Raw genomic sequence first — 20433 nt, 5'->3', positions numbered from 1 at the left:
GCAAGAGGTCATCGGCATAGAGCAACACCCGATGCTCCCTCTGTCCCCTCATTATCCCCTGCCACTCTGCCGACTCCCTGAGAGCCATCGCCAATGACTCTTTGGCCAGCGCAAACAGCAGCGGCAACAGCGGGCACCCCTGCCTTGTACCCCTGTGGAAGTCAAAGCTTTGTGAGCTCATATCATTCGTCCTCACCCTCGCTCTTGGCGCCACATACAGCAACCGCACCCATGCCAGAAATCTCGGCCCAAACCCAAACCTTCCCAAAACTTCGAACAAGTACCACCACTCCATCCGATCAAATGCTTTCTCCCCGTCCATGGACACCACCACCTCCGGTACCAGAGCTCTCGACGGATTCAACACCACATTCAACAGCCGCCTTATGTTACTCGCGAACTGCCTGCCCTTCATGATGCCTGTTTGATCTTCTGCAACCACCCCCGGGACACAATCCTCCATCCTCCCCGCCAACAACTTAGCCAATACTTTTGCATCCGTGTTCAATAGTGATAGAGGTCTATATGACCCACATTCCACCAGATCCTTCCCTTTTTGGGGGATTAGTGTGATTACTGCCTGCTTCATCGTCTCCAGCAACTCCCCCTTCTCCAGTGCTTCATTAAACAGATGTGGTGCCAGGTCCGCCGCAAATTCCTTATAAAATTCTGCCCGGTACCCATCCGACCCAGGAGCCTTCCCCGACTTCATACCCCTGATACTATCCAGCACCTCCCTCAGCCCCAGGGGCTGCTCCAACACCTGCCTCTTTGCTTCCTCCACCTGGGGAAATTACAGCTCGTCCAGAGACCACACCATGTCCCCCATCTCTCCTCCTGGGTCTACCTCATAAAGTCCCTGGTAATACTCTCTAAATGCCTCATTTATCTTCCCTGGGTCTGACACCACATAGAAATGTTTTTAATTACTAATGGGTTGAAGGGTTATGGAGAACGGACAGGACGGTGGAGATGAGGCAAGGGTGTATCAGCCATGATCATATTGAACGGTAGAGCAGGCTCGAGAGGCTAAATTTCCTACTCCTGCTCCTAGTTCATAGATTCTAAGAAAGAACTATTTGGACTAATTTAATTTTCAGCTCTTGGTCTGTAGCCTTGTAGGTACAGAACCTCAAGCTGGTGTTCTTGATTAATAAGGGGATTTCTTGATTAATAAGGGGATCAGGGGTTATGAGGAGAAGGCAGGAGAATGGGGATGTCAGCCATGATCGAATGGCAGAGGAGACTCAATGGGCCAAATGGCCTTATTCTGCTCCTATATCATATGCTTTTCTTGTCTAACAATAACATACAGTATGGCAAAGATTAGCGGTAAGCCAGAGGTTTTAAAACCCAACCAAAAGGTGACCAACAAAATATTAGAGAGAGAAGATAAGCTAATAATAATCATTATTATTATAGCACAGTGGTTTGCGATGTTGCTTCACAGCCCCAGGGTCCCAGGTTCGATTCCCGGCTTGGGCCACTGTCAGTGTGGAGTCTGCACATTCTCCCCGTGTCTGCGTGGGTTTCCTCCGGGCGCTCTGGTTTAACATAAGAACTTAAGAACTAGGAGCAGGAGTAGGCCAGCTGGCCCCTCGAGCCTGCTCTGCTATTCAATGAGATCATGACTGATCTTTTGTGGACTCAGCTCCACTTGCCGGCCCGAACACCATAACCTTCATCCCTTTATTCTTCAAAAAACTATCTATCTTTATCTTAAAAATATTTAATGAAGGAGCCTCAACTGCTTCACTGGGCAAGTTTTGTGAGGGCCATGAAGAATCCAGCACAAGTTTTAAGGATACAAAGTAATAACATTTATTTACAATAACATGTATATAAAACAGCAGCAGTAACTTCCCTTGCTGCACACTCCTTCCTGCTGGTTCCTAAACTGGCCAGCTTTATTTATACGAGGAGTTTACTAATGGTTTCTCCGCCCCCCTCATTGGGGAAGCTCATACTCCCACAGGATTGTGGGATTGTCATTTGTCCCCAGCCAATGGTAAGTAGGCAGGTTATAACATCCCTCCCCCTCAAAGTCCAAGGAATCCACCTAAGACCCTGGCGAAGGAGGGCGTCAGACTCGTTTTGCTGCAAGCCGGACACCATTTGCACGCGGCGCTGGATCAGGCGGCATGTAACGAGACTGAGACCGGCGCTTCTGTGATGAACGGCGCAACGGTTGTACATCCACGGCCCGTGGACCCGAGGATTCCCCCTCTGATGCATCCTGTGTCTCCATCTCGGAGTCAGAGTCTGTTGCCTCCGTCATGTCAGCGTCTCTATCTCCATTCGGTTCTGTAACGACCTGCGCAGGCTTCGAGTGAAGCACCAGTGGAAGATTGTGAGGACTACCTTCCCTTGTCTCTGGTCTCTGCGGCTGTAAAAATGAGCTCCGGGGGCGAGGAATCCTTTGAGGGGATAGTCTTCTGGACCGAACGTGGTCTACATGTTTGCGCTGGAGACGACCCTGGGCTTGCACCTGGTAAGATACAGGGCCCGTTTGGCAAAAGATTACACCAGGAACCCACTGGGCACCACCAGCAAAATTCCGAACGAACACTGGGTCACCGGGCGCAAACTGCCGAATCGGCCGATGCCGAGAAAATCCCTGTCCCTGCCGTTCTTGTGTGCGGCGTACTTTTGCGCCAATGTCCGGGAAAACCATACTAAGGCGGGTGCGAAGTCTCCGGCCCATTAGGAGTTCTGCGGGACCTACCCCAGTCACCGCATGGGGGGTAGTCCTATACGTAAACAAAAAGCGAGCCAGTCCATTGATCCGGAAGACTGCTTCTTTAGGCCTCTTTTGAATGTCTGCCAACCCATTTGAAGCCGGGTGATAAGGGGCGGTGCGGATATGGCGTATGCCGTTCATCTTCGTGAACCTCGCAAACTCCTCACTCGTGAATGGAGTGCCGTTATCCGTGACCAGCACCTCGGGGAGGCCATGCGTACTAAACGACAAACGCATCTTTTCAATTGTTGCGCAGGACGTTGTCCCCTGCATCTTATGCCCCTCTAGCCATTTAGACTGGGCGTCAATTAATAGAAGGAACATGGATCCTTGAAAAGGGCCTGCGAAATCTGCATGCAAGCGTGCCCAAGGCCGCCCTGGCCATTCCCAGTGATGTAGGGGTGCGGCCGGCGGAAGCTTTTGATGCTCCTGGCAAATGGAGCAGTTTTGGGCCACCTTCTCAATGTCGGTGTCGAGGCCTGGCCACCAGACATAACTCCGGGCCAACATTTTCATTTTGGTCACACCTGGATGCCCATTGTGCAAGTCTCTCAGTATCAGCTCCTGGCCTTTTTCCGGGACAATCACACGCGTCCCCCACGAGAGGATGCCGTCTTCCATGCTGAATTCTGACAGCTTGGAAGAAAACGCCTGGGAGCTGTCTATGCTGCCCACCATACAGGACTATGTGCCGAACCTTTGACGGACTGGCTCCGTCTGGGTCCACTCACGGATCTGTGATGCCGTGACAGGCAAGGTGTCCATAAAACGTAGGGTTGCAACCACCTCACCGGTCGTGGGGGTCGACATGGGGCCGGTCGATAAAGGCAATCGGCTCAGTGCGTCGGCATTTGCTATCTGCGTACCTGGTTTGTGCTCCAGAGAATACTCGTATGCGGCAAGCAACAAAGCCCAGCGCTGGATCCGTGCGGAAGCAATGGGTGGTATTGGCTTATCCTCTCTGAAAAGTCCAAGCAGAGGCTTATGATCAGTCACGATAGTGAAATGGCGGCCATACACGTACTGGTGGAAGAGTTTCACCGCAAAAACCACTGCCAGGCCCTCCTTCTCGATCTGCGCGTACTTTTTCTCCGCTGCAGTCAATGTGCGGGAGGCGAAAGCTACCGATCGCTCGGCCCTGTTCTCCATCTTGTGGGACAGGACAGCCCCAATACCATACGGGGATGCATCGCGTGACGAGCAAAGGCTTCCCAGGATCATAGTGGGTTAGTAACCCAGACGATGACAATTGTTGCTTTACCCGCCGGAAAGCAGTTTCTTGCGGCTGACCCCAAACCCAGGTGTGATTTTTCTTTAGCAGAAGGTGCAAAGGGGCCAGCATAGTTGCCAGATTGGGGAGGAACTTCCCATAATAGTTTACGAGACCGAGAAAAGAACGAAGATGCGAAGTGTCAGTCGGGGCGGGGGCCTGTTGAATTGCACGCACCTTCTCTGCGACGGGGTGCAAACCTTCGCGGTCCACCCGATAACCTTGGTAGACTACTTCCTTTGCCTGAAATACGCACTTTGTGCGACGTAAACGGACTCCAGCCTCCGAAAGGCGTCTAAGGACAGCCTCCAGATTTTCCAAATGTTCCTGCTCCGACGTCCCTGTAATCAAAACGTCATCTAAGCAGACAACAACACGTGGTAAACCTCTCAAATGCCCTCCATAACACGTTGAAAAATTGCGCAGGCAGAGGATACTCCAAAGGGCAACCGTGTATATTCATACAGGCCCCGGTGTGTATTAATCGTTACATATGGTCGGGAGGCAGGGTCCAGCTCCAACTGCAGGTAGGCGTGACTCATATCTAATTTTGTGAACGAGAGTCCACCTGCAAGCTTCGCGTAGAGATCCTCTATGCGAGGCATTGGATATCGGTCGAGTCGGGAAGCCGTATTCACTGTAAGTTTATAGTCGCCACACAAGCGAACTGTGGCATCTGGCTTCATTACAGGTACAATTGGTGCTGCCCAGTCAGCAAAACGGACGGGCCTGATAATACCCAAACTCTCCAAACGAGTGAGCTCCCCTTCTACCTTCTCGAGCAAGGCGTAAGGCGCCCCCGGAATGCGCGGTTCGACTTGGATACAGGCTACGGCCCCTTTTATTTTCCCCAAACCAGGCTGGAATACATCTGGGTATCGTCCTAGCACCTCAGTCAACCCTTCAGAAATTGTTTGGAGGATGTGCTGCCATTGCAACCGCAAATGGCGCAACCAGTCCCGACCCAACATGCTGGGCCCATGGCCGCGCACCACGATAAGTGGGAAACGCCCCTCCTGGCGTCCATAAACAACAGGGGTCATTGTAGTTCCTGCAATGTCCAGTGGTTCCCCGTGTAGGTGGCCAACCTGGCCTGTGAGTCGGTTAATGTAAGGATCTGTATACCCTTGATGCAGTCGAATGTCCTCTGGGCGATCACGGAGACCGCTGCACCAGTGTCCAACTCCATCTCAAGCGGATGGCCATTGACCCGTACTGTCACCTTAATGGGGGCCACACGGGGAGCTGCCACACAATGCAACTGCAGGCAGTCGTCCTCCATCTCCACGTCCTCAGGAGTAGTCGCCGAAGGTTCATCCACATGGAAGGTACGGCCCCTGGGCTGGTCCCAGTTATGGCCCCTGGGCTGGTCCCAGTTTCGGTCGGAACGGCGGCGCCTCTGGCGCCCCCAGGACCGCCGTCCGCGACGAGGTCGGCGCCTACAAGTCTGACATGGACATTGCTCCTCATCCATTGGTTCTGGAGAAGGCTCCCTTCGGGGAGGAATGTCCGACGGCCACTGGCGTCGGTCCGGACGTTGCCTCGCCCAAGGTACCGCAGTAGTGCGGGGGGACGTTTTCGGACGGAAGGGGTTGCGCCCCAAGGCATGCATTTCCATTCCCTGTAGCTCCTGCACTCCTCGTTCTGTGCTCTCTCGGGACAATACTATTTGAATGGCCTGTTGAAAAGTCAATGTTCGCTCAGCTAACAACTTTCTCTGGGTGGCCACATTGTTAATACCGCAAACCAAACGGTCGCGTAACATTTCTGACAAGGTCTTACCATAGTCACAGTGCTCCGCAAACCTGCGTAGCCTGGATAGAAAATCGGCAAGGGATTCTCCTGGGGTCCTCTCAGCGGTATTAAACCGGTAACGCTGGACTATCGTGGACGGGGTTGGGTTAAAATGTTGCCCCACTATATTCACAAGTTCATCAAACATTTGTGTCCGGCACAGCTGGGTACGTAAGGCTCCTAATCACCCCAAACGTATGCGGGCCGCAGGCGGTGAGCAATATGATCACCTGGCGTTCGTTTTCGGTGATATTGTTTGCCCGGAAATAGTAACGCATCCGTTGTGTGTACTGGTTCCAGCTTTCCAGCGCAGCATCAAAAACATTCAAACGTCCGTACAGAGGCATGGTATAATAGAAAACAACTTCCAACCTGTATCCAACAAAAATCCAGGGAGGTGGCTTAAGCAATGTAGACAGCTATTCACTTTAACCCTCGTCGCCAGTTTTGTGAGGGCCACGAAGAATCCAGCACGAGTTTTAAGGATACAAAGTAATAACATTTATTTACAATAACATATATATATATATATATATATATATATAACAGCAGCAGTAACTTCCCTTGCTGCACATTTTTTCCTGCTGGTTCCTAAACTGGCCAGCTTTATTTATACTAGGCGTTTACTAATGGTTTTTCCGCCCCCCTCATTGGGGAAGCTCATACTCCCACAGGATTGTGGGATTGTCATTAGTCCCCAGCCAATGGTAAGTAGGCAGGTTATCACAGCAAGGAATTCGATAGATTCACAACCCTTTGGGTGAAGTAATTCCTCCTAAACTCAGTCCGAAATCTACTTCCCCTTATTTTGAGGCTATGCCCCCTAGTTCTGCTTTCACCCGCCAGTGGAAACAACCTGCCCACATCTATCCTATCTATTCCCTTCATAATTTTATATGTTTCTATAAGATCCCCCCTCATCCTTCTAAATTCCAACGAGTACAGTCCCAGTCTACTCAACCTCTCCTCGTAATCCAACCCCTTCAGCTCTGGGATTAACCTAGTGAATCTCCTCTGCACACCCTCCAGTGCCAGTATGTCCTTTCTCAGGTATGGAGACCAAAACTGAACACAATACTCCAGGTGTGGCCTCACTAACACCTTATACAATTGCAGCAGACCCTCCCTAGTCTTAAACTCCATCCCTCTATTAATGAAGGACAAAATTGCATTCGCCGCCTTAATCACCTGTTGCACCTGCAAACCAACTTTTTGCGACTCATGCACTAGCACACCCAGGTCTCTCTGCACAGCAGCATGTTTTAATATTTTATCATTTAAATAATCCCTTTTGCTGTTATTCCTGTCAAAATGGATAACCTCACATTTGTCAGCATTGTATTCCATCTGCCAGACCCTAGCCCATTCACTTAACCTATCCAAATCCCTCTGCAGACTTCCGGTATCCTCTGCACTTCTTGCTTTACCACTCATCTTAGTGTCGTCTGCAAACTTGGACACATTGCCCTTGGTCCCCAACTCCAAATCATCTCTGTAAATTCTGAACAATTGTGGGCCCAACACTGATCCCTGAGGGACACCACTAGCTACTGATTGCCAACCAGAGAAACACCCATTTTTATTAAAGGGTTTCATAAAATATCAATAATAAAATGAGAAAAATGCCACCACCGGGCTCGTGGTATACCTCCTTGGAGAGAGCGACAGTGGCGCCGTTGCCAGCGCCCTCAGACTCGTACCCACACAAGACGCCGTCTCCAGCCTCTTCCATGCAGCCCCCTCCATCACCCACTTGCGCACCATCGTCGCATTGGCGGCCCAGTAGTACCCACAGAAATTGGGCAGCGCCAGTCCCCCCCTATTTCTACTCCGCTCCAGGAACACCCTTCTCACCCTCTGAGTCCCTCGCGCCCACACAAACCACATTATACTCCTGTTAACCCGCCTGAAAAAAGCCTTCGGTATAAACACGGGGAGGCACTGGAACAGGAACAAAAACCTTGGGAGCACCGTACCCGCCAAGGACAGCGGCAACGCGTCCCACCTCTTGAACTCCTCCTCCATTTGCTTCACCAGCCTTGTTAAATCAGAGAAACACCCATTAATCCCCACTCCTTGCTTTCTATTAATGAACCAATCCTCTATCCATGCTACTACTTTCCCCTTAATGCCATGCATCTTTATCTTATGCAGCAACCTTTTGTGTGGCACCTTGTCAAAAGCTTTCTGGAAATCCAGATACACCACATCCATTGGCTCCCCATTATCTTAATGGAAATGTCTTCAAAAAATTACACTAAATTAGTTCGGCATGACCTGCCCTTTATGAACCCATGCTGCGTCTGCCCAATGGGACAATTTCTATCCAGATGCCTCGCTATTTCTTCCTTGATGACAGATTCCAGCATCTTCCCTACTACCGAAGTTAAGCTCACTGGCCTATAATTACCCACTTTCTGCCACCTCCTTTTTTAAACAGTGGTATCACGTTTGCTAATTTCCAATCCGCCGGGACAACCCCAGAGTCTAGTGAATTTTGGTAAATTATCACTAGTGCATTTACAATTTCCCTAGCCATCTCTTTTCACACTCTGGGATGCATTCCAGGAGACTTGTCTACCTTTAGCCCCATTAGGTTGCCCATCACTACCTCCTTAGTGATAACAAAGAACAATGAAATGTACAGCACAGGAACAGGCCCTTCGGCCCTCCAAGCCCGTGCCAACCATGCTGCCCGACTAAACTACAATCTTCTACACTTCCTGGGTCCGTATCCCTCTATTCCCATCCTATTCATGTATTTGTCAAGATGCCCCTTAAATGTCACTATTGTCCCTGCTTCCACCACCTCCTCCGGTAGCGAGTTCCAGGCACCCACTACCCTCTGCGTAAAAAACTTGCCTCGTACATCTACTCTAAACCTTGCCCCTCTCACCTTAAACCCCTCTACCCCGGGGAAAAGCCTCTGACTATCCACTCTGTCTATGCCCCTCATAATTTTGTAGACCTCTATCCGGTCGCCCCTCAACCTCCTTCGTTCCAGTGAGAACAAACCGAGTTTATTCAACCGCTCCTCATAGCTAATGCGCTCCATACCAGGCAACAGTCTGGTAAATCTCTTCTGCACCCTCTCTAAAGCCTCCACATCCTTCTGGTAGTGTGGCGACCAGAATTGAACACTATACTCCAAGTGTGGCCTAACTAAGGTTCTATACAGCTGCAATATGACTTGCCAATTCTTATACTCAATGCCCCGGCCAATGAAGGCAAGCATGCCGTATGCCTTCTTGACTACCTTCTCCACCTGTGTTGCCCCTTTCAATGACCTGTGGACCTGTACTCCTAGATCTCTTTGACTTTCAATACTCTTGAGGGTTCTACCATTCACTGTATATTCCCTACCTGCATTAGACTTTACAAAATGCATTACCTCACATTTGTCCGGATTAAACTCCATCTGCCATCTCTCCGCCCAAGTCTCCAAACTATCTAAATCCTGCTGTATCCTCGGACAGTCCTCCTCGCTATCTGCAATTCCACCAACCTTTGTGTCGTCTGCAAACTTACTAATCAGACCAGTTACATTTTCCTCCAAATCATTTATATATACTACAAAGAGCAAAGGTCCCAGCACTGATCCCTGTGGAACACCACTGGTCACAGCCCTCCAATTCGAAAAGCATCCTTCCATTGCTACTCTCTGCCTTCTATGACCTAGCCAGTTCTGTATCCACCTTGCCAGCTCACCCCTGATCCCGTGTGACTTCACCTTTTGTACTAGTCTACCATGAGGGACCTTGTCAAAGGCCTTACTGAAGTCCATATAGACAACATCCACTGCCCTGCCTGCATCAATCATCTTAGTGATAGTGACATCCTCGAAAAACTCTATCAAGTGAGTGAGACACAACCTCCCCTTCACAAAACCATCCTGCCTCTCACTAATACGTCCATTTGCTTCCAAATGGGAGTAGATCCTGTCTCGAAGAATTCTCTCCAGTAATTTCCCTACCACTGAAGTAAGGCTCACTGGCCTGTAGTTCCCTGGATTATCCTTGCTACCCTTCTTAAACAGAGGAACAACATTGGCTATTCTCCAGTCCTCCGGGACATCCCCTGAGGACAGCGAGGATCCAAAGATTTCTGTCAAGGCCTCAGCAATTTCCTCTCCAGCCTCCTTCAGTATTCTGTTGTAGATCCCATCAGGCCCTGGGGACTTATCTACCTTAATATTTTTTAAGACACCCAACACCTTGTCTTTTTGGATCTCAATGTGACCCAGGCTATCTACACACCCTTCTCCAGACTCAACATCTACCAATTTCTTCTCTTTGGTGAATACTGATGCAAAGTATTCATTTAGTACCTCGCCCATTTCCTCTGGCTCCACACATAGATTCCCTTGCCTATCCTTCAGTGGGCCAACCCTTTCCCTGGCTACCCTCTTGCTTTTTATGTATGTGTAAAAAGCCTTGGGATTTTCCTTAACCCTGTTTGCCAATGACTTTTCGTGACCCCTTCTAGCCCTCCTGACTCCTTGCTTAAGTTCCTTCCTACTTTCCTTATATTCCACGCAGGCTTCGTCTGTTCCCAGCCTTTTAGCCCTGACAAATGCCTCCTTTTTCTTTTTGATGAGGCCTACAATATCTCTCGTTATCCAAGGTTCCTGAAAATTGCCGTATTTATCCTTCTTCCTCACAGGAACATGCCGGTCCTGAATTCCTTTCAAGAGACACTTGAAAGCCTCCCACATGTCAGATGTTGATTTGCCCTCAAACATCCGCCCCCAATCTATGTTCTTCAGTTCCCGCCTAATATTTTTATAATTAGCCTTCCCCCAATTTAGCACATTCATCCTAGGACCACTCTTCTCCTTGTCCACCAGCACTTAAAAACTTACTGAATTGTGGTCACTGTTCCCGAAATGCTCCCCTACTGAAACTTCTACCACCTGGCCGGGCTCATTCCCCAATACCAGGTCCAGTACAGCCCCTTCCCTAGTTGGACTGTCTACGTATTGTCTTAAGACGCCCTTCTGGATGCTCCTTACAAACTCTGGCCCGTCTAAGCCCCTGGTACTAAGTGAGTCCCAGTCAATATTGGGGAAGTTGAAGTCTCCCATCACAACAACCCTGTTGTTTTTACTCTTTTCTAAAATCTGTCTACCTATCTGCTTCTCTATCTCCCGCTGGCTGTTGGGAGGCCTGTAGTAAACCCCCAACATTGTGACTGCACCCTTCTTATTCCTGATCTCTACCCATATAGCCTCACTGCACTCTGAGGTGTCCTCCCGTAGTACAGCTGTGATATTCTCCCTAACCAGCAGTGTAACTCCACCACCCCTTCTACATCCCCCTCTATCCCGCCTGAAACATCTAAATCCTGGAACGTTTAGCTGCCAATCCTGTCCTTCCCTCAACGTGGTCTCTGTAATGGCAACAACATCATAGTTCCAAGTACTAATCCAAGCTCTAAGCTCATCTGCCTTGCCCGTAATACTTCCTGCATTAAAACATATGCACTTCAGGCCACCAGACCCGCTGTGTTCAGCAACTTCTCCCTGTCTGCTCTGCCTCAGAGCCATACTGGCCCTATTCCCTAGTTCTCCCTCAATGCTTTCACCTTCTGACCTATTGCTCCCGTGCCCACCCCCCTGCCATACTAGTTTAAACCCTACCGCGTGACACTAGGAAACCTCGCGGCCAGGATTTTTATGCCTCTCCAGTTAAGATGCAACCCGTCTTTCTTATACAGGTCACACCTGCCCCGGAAGAGCTTTCAGTGGTCCAGATAACGGAAACCCTCCCTCCTACACCAGCTGTTTAGCCACGTGTTTAGCTGCTCTATCTTCCTATTTCTAGCCTCACTGGCCCGTGGCACAGGGAGTAATCCCAAGATTACATCCCTAGAGGTCCTGTCTTTTAACTTTCTGCCTAGCTCCCTGAACTCCTGCTGCAGGACCTCATGCCCCTTCCTGCCTATGTCGTTAGTACCAATATGTACAACGACGTCTGCCTGTTTCCCCTCCCCCTTCAGAATGCCCGCTACCCGTTCAGAGGCACCCTGGACCCTGGCACCAGGGAGGCAACATACCATCCTGGAGTCTCTTTCACGTCCACAGAAGCGCCTATCTGTGCCCCTGACTATAGAGTCCCCTATGACTATTGCCCTTCTGCACTTTGACCCTACCTTCTGAACATCAGAGCCAGCAGTGGTGCCACTGCTCTGGCTGCAGCCGAGTTACTACATGAATGGTTGTAAATTGGGAGAGGGGAGTGTGCAGTGCAACCTGGGTGTCCTTGTGCACCATTCGCTGAAGGGAAACATGCAGGTGCAGCAGGCGGTAAAGGCTAATGGTATGTTGGCCTTCATTGCGAGTGGTTTCGAGTATAGAAGCAGGGTTGTGTTGCTGCAATTGTACAAGGCCTTGGTGAGGCCACACTTGGAGTATTGTGTGCAGTTTTGGTCTCCTTCTCTGAGGAAGGATGTTCTTGCTCTCGAGGGAGTGCAGCGAAGGTTTACCAGACTGAATCTAGGGATGGCGGGACTGTCATATGAGGAGAGATTGAGAGGTTGGGATTGTTCTCGCTGGAGTTCAGAAGAATGAGGGGGGATCTCGTAGAGACTTATAAAATTCTAACGGGACGAGATAGGGTAGATGCAGGAAGATGTTACCAATGATGGGTGTGTCCAGAACCAGGGGTCACAGCCTGAGGATTCAGGGTAAACCATTTCGGACCGAGATAAGGAGACATTTCTTCACACAGTGGTGAGCCTGTGGAATTCATTACCACAGGAAGTAGTTGATGCTAAAACATTGAATATATTCAAGAGGCAGCTGGAGATAGCACTTGGGGAGAACGGGGTCAAAGGCTATGGGGAGAAAGCAGGATTAGGCTATTGAGTTGGATGATCAGCCATGATCGTGATGAATGGCGGAGCAGGCTCAAAGGGCCAAAAGACCTCCTCCTGCTCCTATCTTCTATGTATCTAGGTTGGATAAACGGTCTGATAGTTTAAAAATAGTGGATGAGTGGAGAAAGGTGGTGGTGACGAAGAGCTGAATATTATCAGTGAACATGTGAAAACAACGTTGTCCTTTTGGCTAAAAGGGAGGAAGGAACCTGCTTCCATCACAGTTAACTGACAAATTACATTGAAGAGTAATATTCCTCCGTGCACACGCTTTATGTGAGCCAGTCATGTTGTTACTGTTGAGACAAACAAAGCTAACTCTACTGAAAGTCATATGGGCTCAAAATGTTTGTTTTTTTAATTTAGAGTACCCAATTCATTTTTTCCAATAAAAGGGCAATTTAACCTAGCCAATCCACCCACCCTGCACATCTTTGGGTTGTGGAGGTGAAACCCACACAAACACGGGGAGAATGTGCAAACTCCACACGGACAGCGACCCATGGCCGGGATCGATCCTGGGACCTCGAAAGGTGAGGCAGCAGTGCTATCCACTGCGCCACCATGCTGCCCATGGCTCAAAATGTTAACACTGTTCCTCTCTGTGCAGCCAGCCTTGCTGAGTTTCTCCAGTGTTTTCTGTTTTTATTTTAGATTTCAAACTCTGCAGTGTTTTGATTTTAATGATGTTGCTTGTTCTGGTGTCAGTGTATCACAGGTTTTAACCAAAACTGCTCACTGTTACAGGATAGGTTTAAAGAGCAGTTGTGCGGAGGAGAGTCTAGAAGAGAGAGAGAGAAAGAAGAAGTTCTACTATCAGCTACCGATTCCAATGGAGTGTATTCATTTCCTGGACCATCTCGATCAGTTAAAGAGCTGTGCAGGTCGTGTACTACAGGTCAGCGGCATAAAATGTTTGTACATCCCTGTTGTAGTGAACAACTTGGTGTAGGCCAGGACTAAAGAGATGTTCTGGCAGTGTGGCAGGATCTGCCAGCCTCTCTCTTGTCTTCCCCTTCCATTTCTCACTGTTCCCCAAATTCTGTCCTCCCTCATCCACACTGTAGGCAGTAGAACAAAACAATAATGCTAAACCACAGCTGATTTATGATGTCACTGATAGGTCCAATGGATTATTTGTGTGCCCACCTACTTCAACCTGCAGAAGTTAGAATAAATATTCCAATCCACATTGGAAATGCTATTGTTCTTCAAAAGCTGCTATATATAACACTAGGGCCATAACTTTGGATCTCCGGGGCATACCATTTATCCAGGGGTTGCCTGAAAGATATGCTGGTCCCCATTTAAGGATTGCCGGGAAGTTAAAACTTCCATTGGGCATTTGTCCTGCAGTGGGAACTGATGCACGATCAATTATACTCAAAGACGAGGTTGTAACATAACTGAAGGCTTTAATAGACTAGATCTGTTCCCCAGCAGCTTCGGTACAGAATGAGGGCTGCTGGGACGGCACCGGTTCTTATACTCTGCCTGTCAGGGTGGAGCTACACACCAAACAGCCAATGGTAAACTCCTAGGTTTACCCAATGGTCTACAGCCTCTCGGGTACTGCAATACCTGATAATACCACATTCACCCCTGTTAAAAAATAGTCCGGCGGGGGTGGTGGCCAGTGGTTACAATTGCATTTAACATGGTATGGTATGATCAGATATGGAGGTACCGTGATACCTCCTTACAGGGTTGTCAAGAATATTTACAAGCGTGGAAGATATATACAGTCAGTGTTCATTTACAGTTACAGTGAAGCAATCAGTCGGTCGGGTGGCCTGGTCGTCCTCCTGGATCGTCTGAGCCTCGGTGGTGATTCTGGTGGGGGTCCGCGCGTCTGCAACTCCAGGAGCGTGGCCTCGGCCTCCATGGCAGCTTCGTCACCCCTAGACGGCGCTGGTGGGGCAAACGGTTGACACGAGAGGGGGGGCGCCTGTAGGGAACGTCGGTGGGTGAGAGGGCCTAGGCAGGAGCGGCGGGAGGACTGACTCCCATGTGAGGTGCTGTGGAGGGGTGCTGTGGAGGGGAGGGAGGGGGTAATGGTTCGGGTGCGCATGGGGTTCCGGCGGGCGCCAGGTCCCGGAGGGAGACTGTATCTCGCCGGCCGTCAGGGAACGCCACGTAGACGTACTGGGTGTTAGTGTGCAGCAGGTGGACCCTCTCGACCAACGGGTCCGACTTGTGCGCCCGCACGTGCTTCCAAAGCAGGTTGGGTCCGGGTGTCGCTAGCCAGGTTGGGAGCGAGGTCCCGGTGGAGGACTTCCTGGGGAAGACAAGGAGACGTTCATGAGGTGTCTGATTGGTAGTTGTGCAGAGCAGCGACCTGATGGCGTGGAGGGCCTCCGGGAGGACTTTTTGCCAGCGGGAGACTGGGAGATTCCTGGACCGTCGGGCCAGTAGAACGGTCTTCCAGACCGTTCCGTTCTCCCTCTCTACTTGCCCGTTTCCCCGGGGGTTGTAACTGGTCGTCCTGATTGAGGTGATGCCCTTGCTGAGCAGGAATTGACGCAGTTCGTCGCTCACAAAGGAGGACCCCCTATCACTGTGTATGTAGGCGGGAAACCCGAACAGTGTAAATATACCCTGGAGGGCCTTTATGACGGTGTTTGCGGTCATGTCGGGACAAGGGATGGCGAATGGGAACTGGGAGTACTCGTCAATCACGTTCAGGAAATATGTGTTGCAGTTGGTGGAGAGGAGGGGGCCTTTGAAGTCCATGCTGAGGCGTTCAAAGGGACGGGAAGCCTTTATCAGGCCGGTAGAAGTGCGGTTTGCACTCTGCGCAGATTTGGCAGTCCCTGGTGACTGTCCTGACCTCCTCGATGGAGTATGGCAGGTTGCGGGTCTTAATGAAGTGAAAAAAACGAGTGACCCCCGGGTGGCAGAGGTCCTCGTGGAGGGCATCGGGAGGCTCGTTTAGCTTCCCAGGACGGTGCAAGATCTCGTAGTTGTAGGTGGAGAGTTCTATCCTCCACCGTAAGATCTTGTTGTTCTTTATCTTGCCCCGCTGTGCATTATCAAATATGAACGCCACCGACCATTGGTCAGTGAGGAGAGTGAATCTCCTGCTGGCCAGGTAATGCCGCCAATGTCGCACAGCTTCTACTATGGCTTTTGCCGCTTTTTCGGCCGAGGAATGGCGAATTTCTGAAGCATGGAGGGTACGGGAGAAGAAGGCCACTGGTCTGCCCGCTTGGTTGAGGGTGGCGGCCAGAGCTACGTCGGATGCATCGCTCTCGACCTGGAAGGGGAGGGACTCGTCGATGGCGCGCATTGTGGCCTTTGCAATGTCTGCTTTGATGCGGCAGAAGGCCTGGCGGACCTCCATTGACAGGGGGAAAGTTGTGGACTGGATTAGGGGTCAGGCTTTGTCTGCGTAGTTGGGGACCCACTGTGCGTAATAACTGAAAAACCCGAGGCAGCGCTTCAGGGCCTTGGGGCTGTGAGGGAGGGGGAACTCCATAAGGGGGCGCATGCGTTCAGGGTCGGGGCCTATAACTCCATTTCGCACTATGTAGCCGAGGATGGCTAGGCAGTCGGTGCTAAATACGCATTTATCCTTATTATACGTTAAGTTAAGGATTTTCGCGGTCTGGAGAAATTTCCGGAGGTTAGTGTCGTGGTCCTGCTGGTCATGGCCGCAGATGGTGACGTTATCCAGATATGGGAACGTTGCGCGTAAGCCGGATCGGTCAACCATTCGGTCCATCTCGCGCTGGAAGACCGAGACCCCATTAGTGACACCAAAGGGAACCCTTAAAAATTGGTAGAGCCGCCCATCTGCTACTTACGGTCATTAGTGCGGAGGGGTAGCTAATGGTAAGCGGACTTGAGATCCACCGTGGAGAAGACCTTGTATTGCGCGATCCTGTTCACCAGGTTAGATATGCGGGCGAAAGGGTACGCATCCAGCTGCGTAAACCTGTTGATGGTCTGACTGTAGTCAATGAGAGACATGAAGGTTCAGTTAGGGCGCTCGAGAGTTACAAGTTAGCTCGGAAGGACCTAAAGAGAGAGCTAAGAAGAGCCAGGAGGGGACATGAGAAGTCTTTGGCAGGTAGGATCAAGGATAACCCTAAAGCTTTCTATAGATATGTCAGGAATAAAAGAATGACTAGGGTAAGAGTCGGGCCAGTCAAGAACAGTAGTGGGAAGTTGTGCTTGGAGTCCGAGGAGATAGGAGAGGTGCTAAATGAATATTTGTCGTCAGTATTCACACAGGAAAAAGGCAATGTTGTTGAGGAGAATACTGAGATTCAGGCTACTAGACTAGAAGGGCTTGAGGTTCATAAGGAGGAGGTGTTAACAATTCTGGAAAGGGTGAAAATAGATAAGTCCCCTGGGCCGGATGGGATTTATCCTAGCATTCTTTGGGAAGCTAGGGAGGAGATTGCTGAGCCTTTGGCTTTGATCTTTAAGTCATTTTTGTCAACAGGAATAGTGCCAGAAGACTGGAGGAGAGCAAATGTTGTCCCCTTGTTCAAGAAGGGGAGTAGAGATAACCCCGGTAACAATAGACCAGTGAGCCTTACTTCTGTTGTGGGCAAAATCTTGGAAAGGTTTATAAGAGAGAGGATGTATAATCATCTGGAAAGGAATAATTTGATTAGACATAGTCAACACGGTTTCGTGAAGGGTAGGTTGTGCCTCACAAACCTTATTGAGTTCTTTGAGAAGGTGACCAAACAGGTGGATGAGGGTAAAGCAGTTGATGTGGTGTATATGGATTTCAGTAAAGCGTTTGATAAGGTTCCCCACGGTTTACAAGGTGGATATAATGTCCTTTTAACTGTTCGATTGCAGCATCGTAGTCCTCCGCCTCCTCGATGAGGGTGAAGATTCCAGGGCTTACTCTCGAGTGCAGGAGATGCAGTTTCTGTTCTCCTGAGGGGGTGCCTCCGGCTGTCTCGAGGTAGCCTTTAAAACACGCCAGCCAGTGCTTAAATATCGCCGCCAAGTTCTCCGCGTGGGGGCTGAGTTATAGACACTCCGCTTGATTCGGAGATCCATTCTTTCAGTTTAAGAGTAGTCTATTAAATTTTTTTTAAAAAAATATATTTTATTGAAATTTTTTTCCCTGAGCAACATTTTTCCCGCTTACAAAACAAGCGAAACGATAACAGTAACAAAACAGAAATTTTTAAACTTTTTAACAATAATGATAATAGTAGTAATAATATACAAGTAACAAAACCTCGTACTCTATTGACCTATACTCAACTGCCTGCCCCCTGGGTTGCTGCTGCTGGTCATCCGTCTTCCCTCCAACGTTCCCCTAGGTAGTCGAGAAATGGCTGCCACCGCCTGGTGAACCCTTGAGCCGATCCTCTCAGGGCAAACTTTATCTGCTCCAGTTTAATAAACCCCGCCATATTGTTTACCTAGGCCTCCAGTCCGGGGGGTTTCGCCTCCTTCCACATGAGTAGGATCCTGCGCCGGGCTACGAGGGACGCAAAGGCCACGACATCGGCCTCTTTCGCCTCCTGCACTCCCGGCTCTTCCGCAACTCCAAATAGAGCTAACCCCCAGCCTGGTTTGACCCGGGCCTTCACCACCTGCGAAATCACTCCCGTCACTCCCTTCCAATACCCTTCCAGTGCCGGACACGCCCAAAACATATGTGCCTGGTTTGCCGGGCTCCCGCCACACCTCCCACATTTGTCCTCCACTCCAAAGAACCTGCTCAATCTTGCCCCCGTTATGTGTGCTCTATGTAGCACCTTAAATTGAATCAGGCTAAGCCTGGCGCATGAGGAAGAGGAATTTACCCTGCTTAGGGCATCAGCCCACATACCCTCCTCCATCTCCTCCCCTAATTCTTCTTCCCACTTTCTTTTTAGTTCACCCACCGACTCCTCCCCCTCTTCCCTCATCTCTCTATAAATCTCTGACACCTTGCCCTCTCCGACCCACACCCCTGAAAGCACCCTGTCCTGTATCCCCTGTGTCGGGTACCGCGGAAATTCCCTCACCTGTTGTCTAGTAAACGCCCTCACCTGCATATATCTCAAGAAATTCCCCCGGGGTAACTTGTACTTTTCCTCCAGTGCTCCCAAGCTCGCAAAAGTCCCATCTATGAATAAATCTCCCACCTTCCTAATTCCCAACTGGTACCAGCTCTGAAATCCTCCATCCATTCTTCCTGGGGCGAACCTATGGTTGTTCCTGATAGGGGACCCCACCAGGGCTCCCCGCACCCCTCTCTGTCGCCTCCACTGTCCCCATATGTTCAGTGTTGCCGCCACCACCGGGTTCGTGGTGTACTTTTTCGGTGAGAACGGTAGCGGCGCCGTCACCAGAGCCTCTAGACTCGTCCCTTTACAGGACTTTCTCTCCAGCCTTTTCCACGCCGCTCCCTCACCCTCCATCATCCATCTACGTATCATTGCCACATTGGCGGCCCAATAATAATCTCCCAAATTCGGTAGTGCCAGTCCTCCTCTGTCCCTACTGCGCTGCAGGAACCCCCTCCTTACTCTCTGAACTTTCCCTGCCCACACAAAGCTCGTAATGCTCCTATCTATTTTATTAAAAAAGGTCCTGGTGATTAAAATAGGGAGACATTGAAATACAAATAAGAACCTCGGGAGGACCGTCATCTTAATTGTCTGCACCCTGCCCGCCAGCGATAAAGGCTGCATGTCCCACCTCTTAAAGTCCTCCTCCATTTGTTCTACCAGCCGTGTCAGATTAAGTCTGTGCAAGGTTCCCCAGCTCCTAGCGATCTGAATCCCCAAGTATCGGAAGTTTCTTTCCACTTTCCTTAGCGGTAAGCCTTCTATCTCTCTACTCTGGTCCCCTGGATGTATCACATATAATTCACTCTTCCCCATGTTTAACCTATACCCCGAAAATTCCCCGAACCTCCTCAAGATTCGCATAACCTCTATCATCCCCCCCGCTGGGTCCGACACGTATAGCAATAGGTCATCCGCGTATAACGAGACTCGGTGTTCTTCTCCCCCTCTAGTAACCCCTCTCCATTTCCTGGAGTCTCTCAACGCCATGGCCAGAGGTTCAATTGCCAGCGCAAACAACAATGGAGACAGCGGGCAGTTCCCCTATATAATCGGAAAAACTCCGATCTATGTCGACCTGTAACTACGCTTGCCGTTGGTGCCCCATAAAGTACTCTAACCCAGCGAATAAATCCGTACCCAAACCTCCTTAACACTTCCCATAAATACTCCCACTCCACCTTATCAAATGCCTTCTCTGCGTCCATTGCCGCCACTATCTCTGCCTCCCCCTCCACTGAGGGCATCATTATCACCCCTAATAGCCGTCGCACGTTAACATTCAATTGTCTCCCTTTTACGAACCCTGTCTGGTCTTCGTGCACCACCCCTGGGACACAGTCCTCTATCCTCGATGCCAGCACCTTTGCTAGCAGTTTGGCGTCCACGTTCAATAGTGAACTAGGCCTATAGGACCCACACTGCATCGGATCTTTGTCCCTCTTCAAAATTAGCGATATCGTCGCCTCCGACATTGTCGGGGGTAGTGTCCCCCCTTCCCTGGCCTCATTGAACGTCCTTGCCAACAACGGGGCCAACAAGTCCACATATTTTCTGTAGAATTCCACCGGGAACCCGTCTGGCCCCGGGGCCTTCCCTGCTTGCATGCTTCCCAGTCCCTTAATAACCTTGTCCACCTCAATCGGCGCCCCCAGGCCTGCCACCGCCTGCTCCTCCACTTTCGGGAACCTCAACTGGTCCAGGAACTGCCGCATCCCCTC

At 50.2% G+C, this 20433-nt stretch overlaps 1 protein-coding gene across 7 annotated transcripts in view; it reads left to right on the top strand.

Annotated features, from left to right (window-relative positions):
• The window catches only part of exd3 (exonuclease 3'-5' domain containing 3), a 1321659-nt gene that overhangs the window by 586462 nt on the left and 714764 nt on the right, over positions 1-20433 (top strand). For all 7 annotated transcript variants that reach the window (XM_072488031.1, XM_072488030.1, XM_072488028.1 and 4 more), the window contains one exon: positions 13428-13578. In XM_072488031.1, the coding sequence (XP_072344132.1) occupies positions 13428-13578 (151 nt within the window). The remainder of the gene's footprint in view (positions 1-13427; positions 13579-20433) is intronic.

This window comes from Scyliorhinus torazame, chromosome 22 (genome assembly GCF_047496885.1).
Source record: "Scyliorhinus torazame isolate Kashiwa2021f chromosome 22, sScyTor2.1, whole genome shotgun sequence".
Classification (NCBI taxonomy): Eukaryota; Metazoa; Chordata; class Chondrichthyes; order Carcharhiniformes; family Scyliorhinidae; genus Scyliorhinus; species Scyliorhinus torazame.
Note: the sequence above shows the minus strand (reverse complement) of the source record. Positions and strands in the feature narration are given on the sequence as shown.